General features: G+C 36.4%; 1 protein-coding gene across 2 annotated transcripts; it reads left to right on the plus strand.

Moving 5' to 3' along the window:
- The first annotated feature begins 108 nt into the window (after positions 1-108).
- LOC17900930 (myosin-7) lies at positions 109-10,695 on the plus strand. 2 transcript variants are annotated; one of them, XM_023790095.1, is made up of 42 exons: positions 109-339; positions 666-791; positions 1,039-1,182; positions 1,271-1,416; positions 1,509-1,665; positions 1,781-1,839; positions 1,924-2,083; positions 2,181-2,330; positions 2,400-2,536; positions 2,622-2,768; positions 2,856-2,957; positions 3,257-3,314; positions 3,389-3,490; positions 3,589-3,626; positions 3,710-3,836; positions 3,934-4,104; positions 4,180-4,311; positions 4,411-4,520; positions 4,616-4,676; positions 4,879-5,056; positions 5,135-5,340; positions 5,454-5,573; positions 5,806-5,904; positions 6,050-6,262; positions 6,395-6,547; positions 6,650-6,799; positions 6,914-7,069; positions 7,157-7,296; positions 7,408-7,522; positions 7,602-7,622; positions 7,719-7,796; positions 7,886-8,056; positions 8,271-8,420; positions 8,594-8,770; positions 8,882-9,190; positions 9,261-9,331; positions 9,428-9,527; positions 9,602-9,658; positions 9,736-9,792; positions 9,999-10,079; positions 10,165-10,244; positions 10,344-10,695. In XM_023790095.1, the coding sequence occupies exons 1-42, from the start codon at positions 337-339 to the stop codon at positions 10,456-10,458; spliced, it is 5,127 nt and encodes a 1,708-aa protein (XP_023645863.1). In that variant the 5' UTR covers positions 109-336; the 3' UTR covers positions 10,459-10,695. The 2 variants fall into 2 exon arrangements, with proteins under 2 accessions (XP_023645863.1, XP_023645864.1); XM_023790096.1 differs by lacking the exons at positions 109-339; positions 666-791; positions 1,039-1,182; ... (6 more) ...; positions 2,622-2,768; positions 2,856-2,957 and adding an exon at positions 2,961-2,968.
- The last annotated feature ends 1,464 nt before the right edge of the window (positions 10,696-12,159 follow it).

The following is a 12,159-nucleotide window of genomic DNA, read 5'->3' on the forward strand; positions in this document are numbered from 1 at the left end:
AAAAGGGTAATTTTGGAATTAGAATGTTTTGAGATTGTTTCTCCGTTCGTTTTCCAAATTCCAACGTCCGAGGTAAGGGGGGGAAAGACGAAAAGAAAAAAACCAGGAGAGAGCAAGAGAAATTTATCCCATCTGTAGCTGAAACAACCTCTATGTGTTCTGGGCATTTTCTTCAAAGGGGGCCAAAAAAAAAAAAAAAACTCAAGGGTTTTAAAAGGTCCATGTGCAATCGTCACGTGAAAGGGAAATGTTCGTTTTGAATTTCGTGATGGATCCATGTTGATTGGTATTTCAAAATTCTCTGTTGATAAATTGTGACCAGATTCCATCGTAATAATGGTACGAGCTTTCTCTTCTTTAATCCCATTGTGGCTTCCCTCTGTTGTGTGATGTCGATTTTTAAATGTGTAAAAAATGGTGCTTTATCTCGTTGTTTTTAAAAAATTTCCGTTTTTGATTGGATAAATGAATCTACTAAACAATGAAGAAGAGCTCTGACCAACCTTCCTTCTTCTCTCTATTGATGAGAGAAAGGAAAAAAAAAAAGGATATATTTTTGGAGAAAAAATTCATCATCTCTGTTTGTTGTTTCTCTTCTTCGATTTTAATTTTATTTCTCGGATTAGCTGTTTAGTTTGTGTAGTTATGATGTGAGTTATGTGCAGGCTGCTTCAGCCAAAGTAACTGTAGGGTCTCATGTCTGGGTGGAGGATCCAGATGATGCTTGGATAGATGGGGAAGTTGAAGACGTTAACACTGAAGAAATCACAGTTAACTGCTCCGGAAAGACGGTAAGAAAGTTTAAATCTTGTTAAGCTGAAGGAGTAAATGATTTCTTGATATGGAGACATTTGTTATTTGAGGAAAAAATTTGGTTTTTTTTTCTATCTTTGTACCATTCTCCCGGAGAAGTTCGTTTTGATCATGGAACCGATTCCTTCAATGATCATGCTTTATCTAAGATTAGGATGAGATTTGATTATGAGGTGAGCATTGAGAAGAAAAAAAACAGCACTTTCTGATGCATTTGTTTCTTAGGTTGTGGCAAAGGTAAATTCTGTCTACCCAAAGGACCCCGAGTTCCCTGAACTTGGGGTGGACGACATGACAAAGCTTGCATATTTGCATGAACCAGGGGTTCTTCTCAACCTTAAATGCCGATATAATGCAAATGAGATATATGTAAGCTCCAGCTTTGAGCTATTATATCCCGTGATGTAAGAATGTCTACACAGTTTCTGCATGCTAATATTTTTCATTATAAATCCAGACGTACACAGGAAATATATTGATAGCTGTGAATCCCTTTAAGAGATTGCCTCACCTTTATGGAAGTGATACAATGAAACAGTATAAGGGTACAGCTTTTGGTGAGTTGAGTCCACATCCTTTTGCCGTTGCAGATTCTGCGTACAGGTAACTCTTCTGTTGTGTTAATTAGCTTGTATTATGGTTGGCACTATTGATTGTTTTTGTGCCTCACAATTACCAAAAAATATAACATTTAGGAAAATGATCAACGAGGGAGTGAGTCAGGCCATCTTGGTGAGTGGGGAAAGCGGTGCTGGGAAGACAGAGAGCACAAAGATGCTCATGCGATATCTTGCCTACATGGGCGGAAGAGCTGAGAGTGAAGGACGATCCGTGGAGCAGCAAGTTTTAGAGGTAATCAATTTCCGAAAGTACAAGGCTACATTCTTGCAAAAGATAGACTTTAGTGAATTTCCTCCAGTAATATCTCTGGTCATACTTTCCTCTGATTGACTTTCTTGTTCTGCAGTCCAATCCAGTTTTAGAAGCTTTTGGCAATGCCAAAACCGTTAGAAACAATAATTCAAGGTAGAGGAGAGGATTCTCACGTTTGTTGATTTGTCTATTTTCTTGAACCCAATTTAAGATACTTGCGCAAATTCCATTTTGCAGTCGTTTTGGTAAATTTGTGGAGATTCAGTTCGATCATAGGGGAAGAATCTCGGGAGCTGCTATTAGGACATATTTGCTAGAGAGGTCACGGGTTTGTCAAGTCTCTGACCCTGAAAGAAACTATCATTGCTTTTACATGCTTTGTGCTGCACCAGAACAGGTAAGTGTTAGCTCGAAATCTTGGAGATCATATATGTCCCAGGCCGGACCTTACATCAGACTCACGTTGACTAAACAGAGTTTTCATGAGGTTTCAGGAAACTGAGAGGTACAAGTTAGGAAAACCAAGCACATTTCGCTATCTTAATCAGTCTAATTGTTATGCTTTGGATGAGCTTGATGACTCCAAGGAATACCTAGCTACAAGGAAAGCTATGGAAGTTGTTGGGATCGATTCGGACGAACAGGTACTTTATTTCAGTTATTTTTACATGCTGAGTCATGGGAACAACTCTTCTTACATTCTACTACCGTAGGAGGCAATCTTCCGAGTAGTGGCTGCAATCCTTCATCTAGGGAACATCGAGTTTGCAAAGGGTGAAGAATCAGAAGCTTCAGAACCTAAGGACGAAAAATCACGGTATCATCTAAAAGTGGCAGCAGAACTTTTCATGTAAATACTCCACTACTGTGTTTTCTCGGAATAACTGTTGTATGGTCAGCCAGAGTTAGACCCTCAACTTTTCTCATTGTTGCAGGTGTGATGAAAAAGCTTTAGAAGATTCCTTGTGCAAAAGGGTCATGGTGACTCGTGATGAAAGCATTACAAAGTCGCTTGATCCTGATAGTGCAGCTTTGGGAAGAGATGCACTAGCCAAGATTGTATATTCTAAACTATTTGATTGGTAGGTTAACTATAACTAAATTTTACTTAAGGTTTTATTATATTCTTGGGGTTTCTATGTAACATGTTTCAATTTGATTTCTTACAGGCTCGTGGCCAAGATCAATAATTCCATCGGCCAGGATCCAAGTTCAAAACATATTATAGGAGTTCTAGATATTTATGGATTCGAGAGTTTCAAGACAAACAGGTGCTTAACCGGTATGCTTTTGTATTCACTGACATGTTAAATCTCTGGAACTGATAATTGAATCTTTACATACATTTATGCTCTCTGATTTAGCTTCTTTTAACATTGAGCTTACGCTTTGTTAAATTGCTGTCGAGTTCCTTATCTTTCAGTTGCTTAGCTAAGAGCTTTCTTGTAATTTGGAACATATAGTTATTCTTATTTTTGACCGTTCCTTGCAGTTTCGTAGTTTGCCTGTTTGATTATAATTATTTTGTTAATTCCAACATAGTCTTCTCATTTTCACGGTCGATTTGCAGTTTCGAACAATTTTGTATAAATTTGACAAACGAGAAGCTGCAACAACATTTTAACCAGGTTGGATACTTTCACTAGATTTTTTGTTTTCTCGGCTGACCCAATATTCATTCATACTTTCCTCTTCCCTACAGCATGTGTTCAAGATGGAGCAAGAAGAATATACTAAAGAAGAGATTGACTGGAGTTACATAGAGTTCATTGATAATCAGGATGTCCTTGATCTTATTGAAAAGGTTAGGAGAGCACAATGTACAATGTTGGAACTTATGTTCATCACACATTAAGTTAATATATGGTTGTGAGTCTCTTATTTGTGGTCTTTTCATGTCAGAAACCTGGTGGTATCATTGCCCTTCTAGACGAGGCTTGGTAATGTTTAAAGATATTGTTCGTTCCTTGCTTCACTCTTTGTCTTCAGAGAAAAATAATTGTGACTCTGTTTGCTTCTACAGCATGTTTCCAAGATCAACACACGATACATTCGCACAAAAGCTGTACCAGACTTTTAAAGACCACAAACGTTTTGGCAAGCCAAAACTGGCTCAAACAGACTTTACAATTTGCCATTATGCTGGTGATGTTAGTGATCCTCACAACCCGAACTCTTTGCTTAATTAAATGCTTGTCTTGATGTAAATTACCTGGCTCCAATGACTGTATTCTTGTTTAATTCCAGGTCACTTATCAGACAGAACTGTTTTTGGACAAGAACAAAGATTATGTTGTTGGAGAACATCAAGCTCTCCTGAGCTCTTCAGAGTGTTCCTTTGTCTCATCATTATTTCCACCATTGCCAGAGGAATCTTCGAAAACATCAAAATTCTCATCAATAGGTTCTCAGTTTAAGGTCTGAACTAATATTAAGTTACACCTGATTCTGCTTATAATCTCTACTTTGGTTCTCACCACGCACTAAATACAGCAACAACTGCAATCTTTGCTCGAGAGTTTGAGTAGCACGGAGCCACACTACATACGTTGTGTTAAACCGAATAACCTTCTTAAGCCAGAAATATTTGAGAACAGTAATATTTTGCATCAACTTAGGTGTGGGGTAAGCTTCTAATGTTTCAGAGAACTTTTGAATTTTGCAACTGTATTAAATTATTAAGCTTTCTTATGATGTTGTGGAACTTCCTGTATCTGATCGCAGGGAGTCATGGAAGCCATTAGGATTAGTTGCGCTGGGTATCCTACTCGAAAGCCTTTCAATGAATTTTTAACCCGGTTCAAAATTTTAGCCCCCGAGACTACAAAGAGCAGGTAGCTTAAACAGTACTTGATTCATGTATTTAGTCTTACATTTTCGATATTAGCATAACTTCAAAAAAAATTTGGTTCTGGATGTATGTTAATAGCTATGACGAAATTGACGCTTGCAAAAAGCTACTAGCAAAAGCGGACCTCAAAGGTTTTCAGGTGCAGTTTCATAATCTTACCATGCGCTTTCTAGTGTGTTGCTTTTTTTGCGATTACCAAAACACAAATAAAGGGCACTGGAATTTCCATCTTTGAATATATTAATTGGTCAAGACCGCGCAAGTTTTATTCTAGCTTTATGTTTCTGCTAATATATCATTCGATATACACAATCCTTACTAACAATTTTCTTGCATCATAGATTGGGAAGACAAAGGTGTTTCTTAGGGCAGGTCAAATGGCAGAACTGGATGCTCACCGAGCTGAAGTTCTTGGTCATTCAGCACGGATTATACAGCGAAAAGTCCTTACTTATCAATCTCGCAAGACTTTTCTGTTGTTGCAGGCTGCTTCATCAGAAATTCAAGCCTTATGTAGAGGTAATACATGTTGTATGTATTTATTAGTTTCGAAAAATGTTATCAGGCTTTCTTATTCCCTCCCTGAACTGAATTTAGGACAAGTGGCACGTGTTTGGTTTGAGACCATACGAAGAGAAGCTGCTTCTCTGAAGATTCAGAAGCAGGCACGGACTTATATTTGTCAGAATGCCTATAAAAGCCTGTGCTCGTCTGCTTGTTTAGTTCAGACAGGGATGCGAGCAAAAGCTGCTCGTGTTGAACTTCAGTTTAGGAAGAAGAGAAGAGCGACAATCATTATTCAGGCAATTTTCAACTCGCATATTGACGAAATTATTTCTCCTTTTGCTTATTTTATACCTATCGCATACATGTACTTGTTTGAGTATTGATGACATGAAACTTACTGGTTACACAGAGTGAAATCAGAAGATGTTTATGTCATCAGCATTATGTGAGAACGAAGAAAGCAGCGATTACTACTCAGTGTGGCTGGAGAGTGAAAGTTGCACGCCGAGAATTGCGAAATCTAAAAATGGTAACCTTGAAGTTATTAGTTTAACTAAATCTATTCTTTAGAAACACTGAAGTTCCATGAGAAATACAGATAGGCTCCCAAAAATATATCAAGAACTTTGAAACTCATGTCTCAATATTTTTGTAGTCTTCTGTGGAGACGTAAAAAGATAATATCTATATAAATGATGTAGTCAATTGTTTATTACCAATCCACTAGAAGTATATAAGCAGAGATTTTTTTTTTTTTTCAGGCTGCTAAAGAAACAGGAGCACTTCAAGATGCAAAGACTAAGCTGGAAAATCAAGTCGAAGAAATCACTACAAACTTGGAGCATGAGAAACAGATGCGGGTACACATCATTTCATCAATGATATTATACTTGACAAGACAGTACCTGCGACGAAAAAATATTTTATTTTTTTAAGAATTGTTTATGATAAATTGGATCACTCTGTTGGTTCTGTATGAGGCATCTGATCAGTGTACTGGTGCAGATGGAGATTGAGGAAGTCAAATCTCAAGAAATCGAAGCGTTACAGTCCGCTTTAACAGATATAAAACGTCAGCTCAGGGAAACTCAAGAATCCAAAAGTAAGGAGGTCTCAGACTTGCAGTCCGCTTTACAAGACATGCAACTTGAGATTGAAGAACTCTCTAAGGGACTTGAGATGAGTAACGATCTTGCTGCTGAGAATGAACAGCTTAAGGTTAGTCATAAATTCTCTGTCTGAACCTTTTGCTCCTCGGAATTCAGTGTCTATGTAACTACGTTGAGGATTATGTTTATGATTTAATATGTATTATCCCTGTTGTTTGTCTTTAACCTCTTTCCATAAAAGGAGTCGGTGAGTTCGTTGCAAAATAAAGTTGAGGAATCCGAGAGAAAATATGAAGAAATAAGTAAGCTTAGTGAAGAGCGGATAAAAGAAGAAGTTCCTGTAACTGATCAGTCTGCAATCATCAAACTTGAAGCTGAAAAACAACAGCTGAAGGTAGGATTTTCAGATACTGAATTTTGATGCACCCTTTGAGGTTAATACTTTCGATTTTTCCTCTTGAGAAAAAATATCTGATTGTGCATAACATATTCTTAGGCGTTGGTAAGTTCTTTGGAGGAGAAAATCGATGCATTAGACAGAAAACATGACGAAACAAGCTCAAATATCACAGAGCAATTGAAGGAGAACGTCTCATCTGATTACGAGAATGTGAGCAATCTTGTAGCTGAGAATGAGCGGCTCAAGGTAAACTTTCTACAGATGTAGCATGACCAAAGAAACCCAAATGGATCAAACATGCTCAACTAGTTTTTTCAGTTTATTAGTCTCATTGAACTGATGAATGGAACTACTTCTTAGGCACTTGTAGGTTCATTAGAGAAGAAAGTCAGTGAAAGAGGGATCAATTCTACAGGTGAACAAAAGGAGGGGATGAAAGAAGAGAGTTTGACAGAGGATGATTCAATTGATAATGAGAGGATTAAAAAACTTGCTGATGAAAACAAAGACCTGAATGTAAGTTCTCCGTAGATATAGCTTTTCTCTGTTTACTGTGTGGATTTTGTCTTCATCGCTAATTTGATTCTGATAATTTTTCAACAGGATCAGGTAAGTTCCTTGGAAAAGAAAATAGATGAAACAGAGAAGAAGTACGAGGAAGCAAGTAGACTTTGTGAAGAGAGGCTGAAACAAGCTTTAGACGCAGAGACAAAGCTGATTGAGTTGAAGACATCAATGCAAAGGTTTGAAGTCCTTTCAACTCCACAGTGTCAATCTTTTTATCTTTTCTCTGAAATATATTTGCACTCGCATTAGTTAGTACATATGAGTTACTTGATTATTTTTCTCTTAAGGCTTGAGGAAAAGGTTTCTGACATGGAAACAGAAGAACACATTCGCCGGCAGCAAGTGCTGATTAATTCTGCTTCACGGAAAATGTCTCCCCAGGTGTCATTTACAGGACAACCGGTAAATTTACAATTACTCATACTTCCGTGTATAAATTTTTGAAGAAATGATTTGACTTCCTTCCCTTTACCTCTTTCAGCCTGTGGAGAATGGACATCATGTAAGTGATGAACTGTTCTGTGATAGACTTACATCTTGCACATTCAATTCTTTATAGATAGAATTTATTTGACTGGATATTTTTGCATTCTTACAGGAATCACTTGCTCCTATACCGTCAAAAAGGTTTGGGACAGAATCTTTTAGACGATCTCGAGTTGAGCGACAACCCCATGTATGTTCCTAACGAATCAAATTAGCCCTAATTTATAGTTTCATACTTCTTTATATTGCTTAGTTGGTTGTCATATTTCTGTCCTGCAGGAATTTGTTGATGTTCTTCTCAAATGTGTATCCAAAAACGTCGGTTTCAGTCATGGAAAGCCTGTTGCAGCTCTTACAATATATAAATGTCTTATACACTGGAAAATATTTGAAGCAGAAAAAACAAGCATCTTTGATCGAATTGTTCCTATTTTTGGTTCTGCAATAGAGGTAACGTGAGAAGTTACGAATTACTTTTTTTGTATTACTTATGCTCATTATTCAGAGGCCAATGGATATGCGGCTTGACAAGCATGCATATCCATGGTTCAGATAACATGACCAAGAAGAAAAGCTGCATGCCTCAGATTATTCATAATTTTACTGTGATTGCCCTGACTTGAGTTAGAAAGAACTTAACAAAATCCTCTTATTATATATGCAGAACCAGGAGGACGACAATCATTTGGCTTATTGGCTAACAAACACATCAACACTCTTATTCTTGCTTCAAAGAAGCCTGAGACAGAGCTCAACTGGCTCAAGTCCAACAAAACCTCCTCAGCCAACTTCCTTTTTTGGAAGGGTTACACAGGTAATAAGGAAATGGAAACAAAAGTCTTGTCTTGATGGCCATGTAGCTTGAATTTTCAAGCTCTGACCTCTTATCGTTAATTCCTGAATCTGACCTCTTATCGTTAATTCCTGAATCCTCCGTATCACTCAAAACTTATGTATCGAGGGTTACTACAAATGTGACTGTTTTAGGGTTTTCGTTCAACCTCTTCCCCGAACCTTTCAACTGATGTGGTGCAGCTAGTAGATGCTAGATATCCTGCTTTGCTTTTCAAACAGCAGCTTACGGCCTATGTTGAAACAATGTATGGAATAATCCGAGAGAATGTTAAGAAAGAAGTATCTTCACTGCTTTCTTCCTGCATTCAGGTATACACATTTGGTCACCACACCAACAAACTAATAGTTTGAGTCTTTGAGAATCCATCAGCTTTGAAGATTGGATTGTTTCAATTGAATGATTCTCTTCTAATGATTCAGAGTCTGAAGGATTCATCCTCTGTTGTGAAGTCACCATCAAAGTCATCTGAAGAGAATTCACCGACTAAGCCATCTGAAGAGAATCTGCCGGCTAAGTCATCTGAAGAGAATTCTCCGAAGAAGTCATCTGAAGTGAATTCACCGAACAAGTCAGTGGGAGATAAGTCATCAAAAAAGTTATCTGATGAGATATCACCATCTAAAGAGGGGCAAACATTTGAGTCGTCTGAAGAGAATTCACCAGCAAGCTCTTGGCAAAGCATTGTTCGGTTTTTGAATCACAATCTCATCACATGGAAAAAAAACTACGTAAGAATATTTCGATATGTAAGCTTTTCATTACTGCTTAAATTTTCTTACTAAAAACGTTCTCTTTCAGGTTCCTCTGTTTCTCGTTCAGAAGATCTTTAGCCAAACTTTCCAGTACATCAATGTTCAACTCTTCAACAGGTTATTGTTTCTATCCCTTCATCAACTTTCACTTGGATAAATTAAATTTCCACGCAGCCAACATATTAAAGTAGAAATGTTATTTAAACCATGCAGTCTTCTCCTCGAACGAGAATACTGCACAGTTAACATGGGCAAAGAAGTGAAGGCAGGGTTAGATGAACTAGAGTCATGGTGCAGCCAAGCGACTGAAGAGGTAAAATTTACCTGAAAAGTTGTAGTAACCAAACAGTTTTAGGGCATGATTTCACTTACTAGTCTTGAATGCAGTTCGTAGGATCTTCTTGGGATGAACTGAAACACACAAGACAAGCCGTAGTGCTCCTGGTTAGTCTTCTTTTCTTGATAGTGTACCACTCTCCCTCTTCCTTCTCGTTCCTGAATGTTTATGTGCTTTCTTTCAGGTTACAGAACTGAAGTCCACAATTACATACAATGATCTAACAACAAACATTTGCTCGGTAAGTCATACTTCTCTGATGTCACATTTCCACTTAAGAGTGGAAGAACAATTAGAAATTACAAATGACAGGTTTCAGAACCAAACATGTGCAAATATATCTATTCAGAGTGAGGAATGCATGGAGGACTTTAGTTTAGAATTTAAATCCTTTGTAGCCTTATATGATCTCTAGAAGTCGTAGTTAACTTTATTCCATTCTGTCAGGTTCTCAGTACTGAGCAATTGTATAGAATATGTACTCTCTGCAAGGACAAAGACGAGGGCGATCATAACGTATCACCAGAGGTACATTGCTGATCTAAGCTTGTGACAAACCAAAATAAAAATAAAAAGACACTCTCTATTAGATACTCAATTTCGGTGTTTGCAGGTGATTTCCAACTTAAAACTTCAAATGAAAAATGAAGATGAAGAAGATAGCCGTTCCTTCTTGCTACATGACGATTCAAGGTATATACTGACTAATTAAAATCATTAACAAAATAGTTCAGACATGTTGAGCATACACGATCCTAAACAATCTTGCCATATGTGCGAACAAAACTGCAGCATCCCTTTTGAAACCGATGAAATATCGAGCTGCATGCAAGAAAAGGACTTTGCGAATGTAAAATCAGCTTCTGAGCTAGCTGATAACCCCAACTTCCACTTCCTCAAGGATTGAGAAACGGTCTATTCAGGATTCTTCCTCAGCCCTTGGTATAATAAACCTGTATCTATGTTCGTTCCTCTTCGGTTTTGGCTTTGCGTTTGTAGAGATCTCCATATTATATGTACGCCTCGCTCTCTTCTTTTGATATTTTCAGGCTCGCTAATTACTTGTGGGACAAGAACCCCTAATCACAGTATTTTTTTATCTGTAAAATACAAATTGATAAATACATATATAATAGTTTATACGAACAAAAAGCCGCAGACAGGGATTTGGATAGCCACGTCACTCGGCCTTTGGTCAAAAGTAACGCATATACATCAGGATTCAAGAGATTGATTCATGAACATAGATTGTTTTTTTGTTAGTTTTTGTCAACTTCTTGGGTGAAAACTCAAAAAGTATATGAAATATCGGAGAAAATTGGAATAAAGAAACCGTGACAATGGACAACCACGCATAAACCCTATTTTAAAACCTATATAGACAACTGCTGAAGCAAAAACAACAACGATAATTAGCAAATAATTGAGCCATATTAATTAGTACTAGTAGTACTATTATTAAATTAGGTCTGAATAAAAAAAAGTGGGGGTGAAAATTAAAGATGATAAAAAAAAAAAGGGGAAAATGCAATGTACATCCGCAAGAATCTTGGGAGACGGCTTTAAACATTTACCCGTTTCTCTCTAAGCATTTAATTCCATGACAATTAAATTAATTAAACACCTTCTCTTTGCTATAATTAGCTATACTAACATAACATCCATGTTGTATATAAATAGTATTATAGCACATCGAAAAAAATTTAATAATACTATAATTCTTCCCTAGACCCATCTTAGTCATAACACAGATTACGTAAATAATATAGAGAAAAACTCACTCGCGTATCCTGATGATAATCAGTAAGCTTAAAGTAAATTACTTTGAAAATTTATTAAAAAGGAATGGGAGTAATTATATTCTATTTTTTCTTGCATAATGAGCATATATAACAGTTTTTTATATATATAAGAAAATCATACAGTCGATAATTAATCGGCGCTACAGCTTTATTTAGTGCAAAATAAGAATGTAATATAACATTCTCCTTCTTTTTATAATACAACTCGTCGAGTTGACTAATTTTTAGCAGATCTCTATTATACACTTTCTTTCGAACATGAATATAGGAAAAGATTCATATAAAGATATATATATATATATAGTGATTTATATTTTTGGGATTAAAAAAAAGAAACTCGTGACTGCATAAAATAACTAAACCCCAAAAGCCATATATATTACTAAGAAAAGTACAGTAGTCGTATTTGTTTATCATATATATATATATATATATATATTGTTTATGTGTAACAATAATTACATAAATCACATTGATTTGTTAGCTACCACATGCCGCTTATTATGTGTGACACGATACATGACGCTTAAATATCAAACCAAACTATATTCCCCTCTTGATACATACATATTTACATGACATGACGACGCTTAAACTTAGCTAGTTTCATTATTATTGTATCACCGTCAGAATTCAAATTTCAAATAATATACATACATATTCACAAAAGCAAAAGTTGGTTTATGAAACAAGAACTTAAAAGTTATATGCTAAATAAATTAAAATAGTCTTTAAAAATATAAAATTAGGAATATACAGATCATTAAGGGGTTGACCAGTAAAAAAGAAATAGTTGATCAAAGGTC

This window comes from Capsella rubella, unplaced genomic scaffold (genome assembly GCF_000375325.1).
Source record: "Capsella rubella cultivar Monte Gargano unplaced genomic scaffold, Caprub1_0 scaffold_1, whole genome shotgun sequence".
Lineage (NCBI taxonomy): Eukaryota > Viridiplantae > Streptophyta > Magnoliopsida > Brassicales > Brassicaceae > Capsella > Capsella rubella.

Coding starts and splice junctions, on each gene's coding strand:
- LOC17900930 (XM_023790095.1), top strand. Junction 1,840..1,923: donor GTTAGAAACAATAATTCAAG/GTAGAGGAGAGG, acceptor TCCATTTTGCAG/TCGTTTTGGTAAATTTGTGG. Junction 7,297..7,407: donor TTGAAGACATCAATGCAAAG/GTTTGAAGTCCT, acceptor TTTTCTCTTAAG/GCTTGAGGAAAAGGTTTCTG.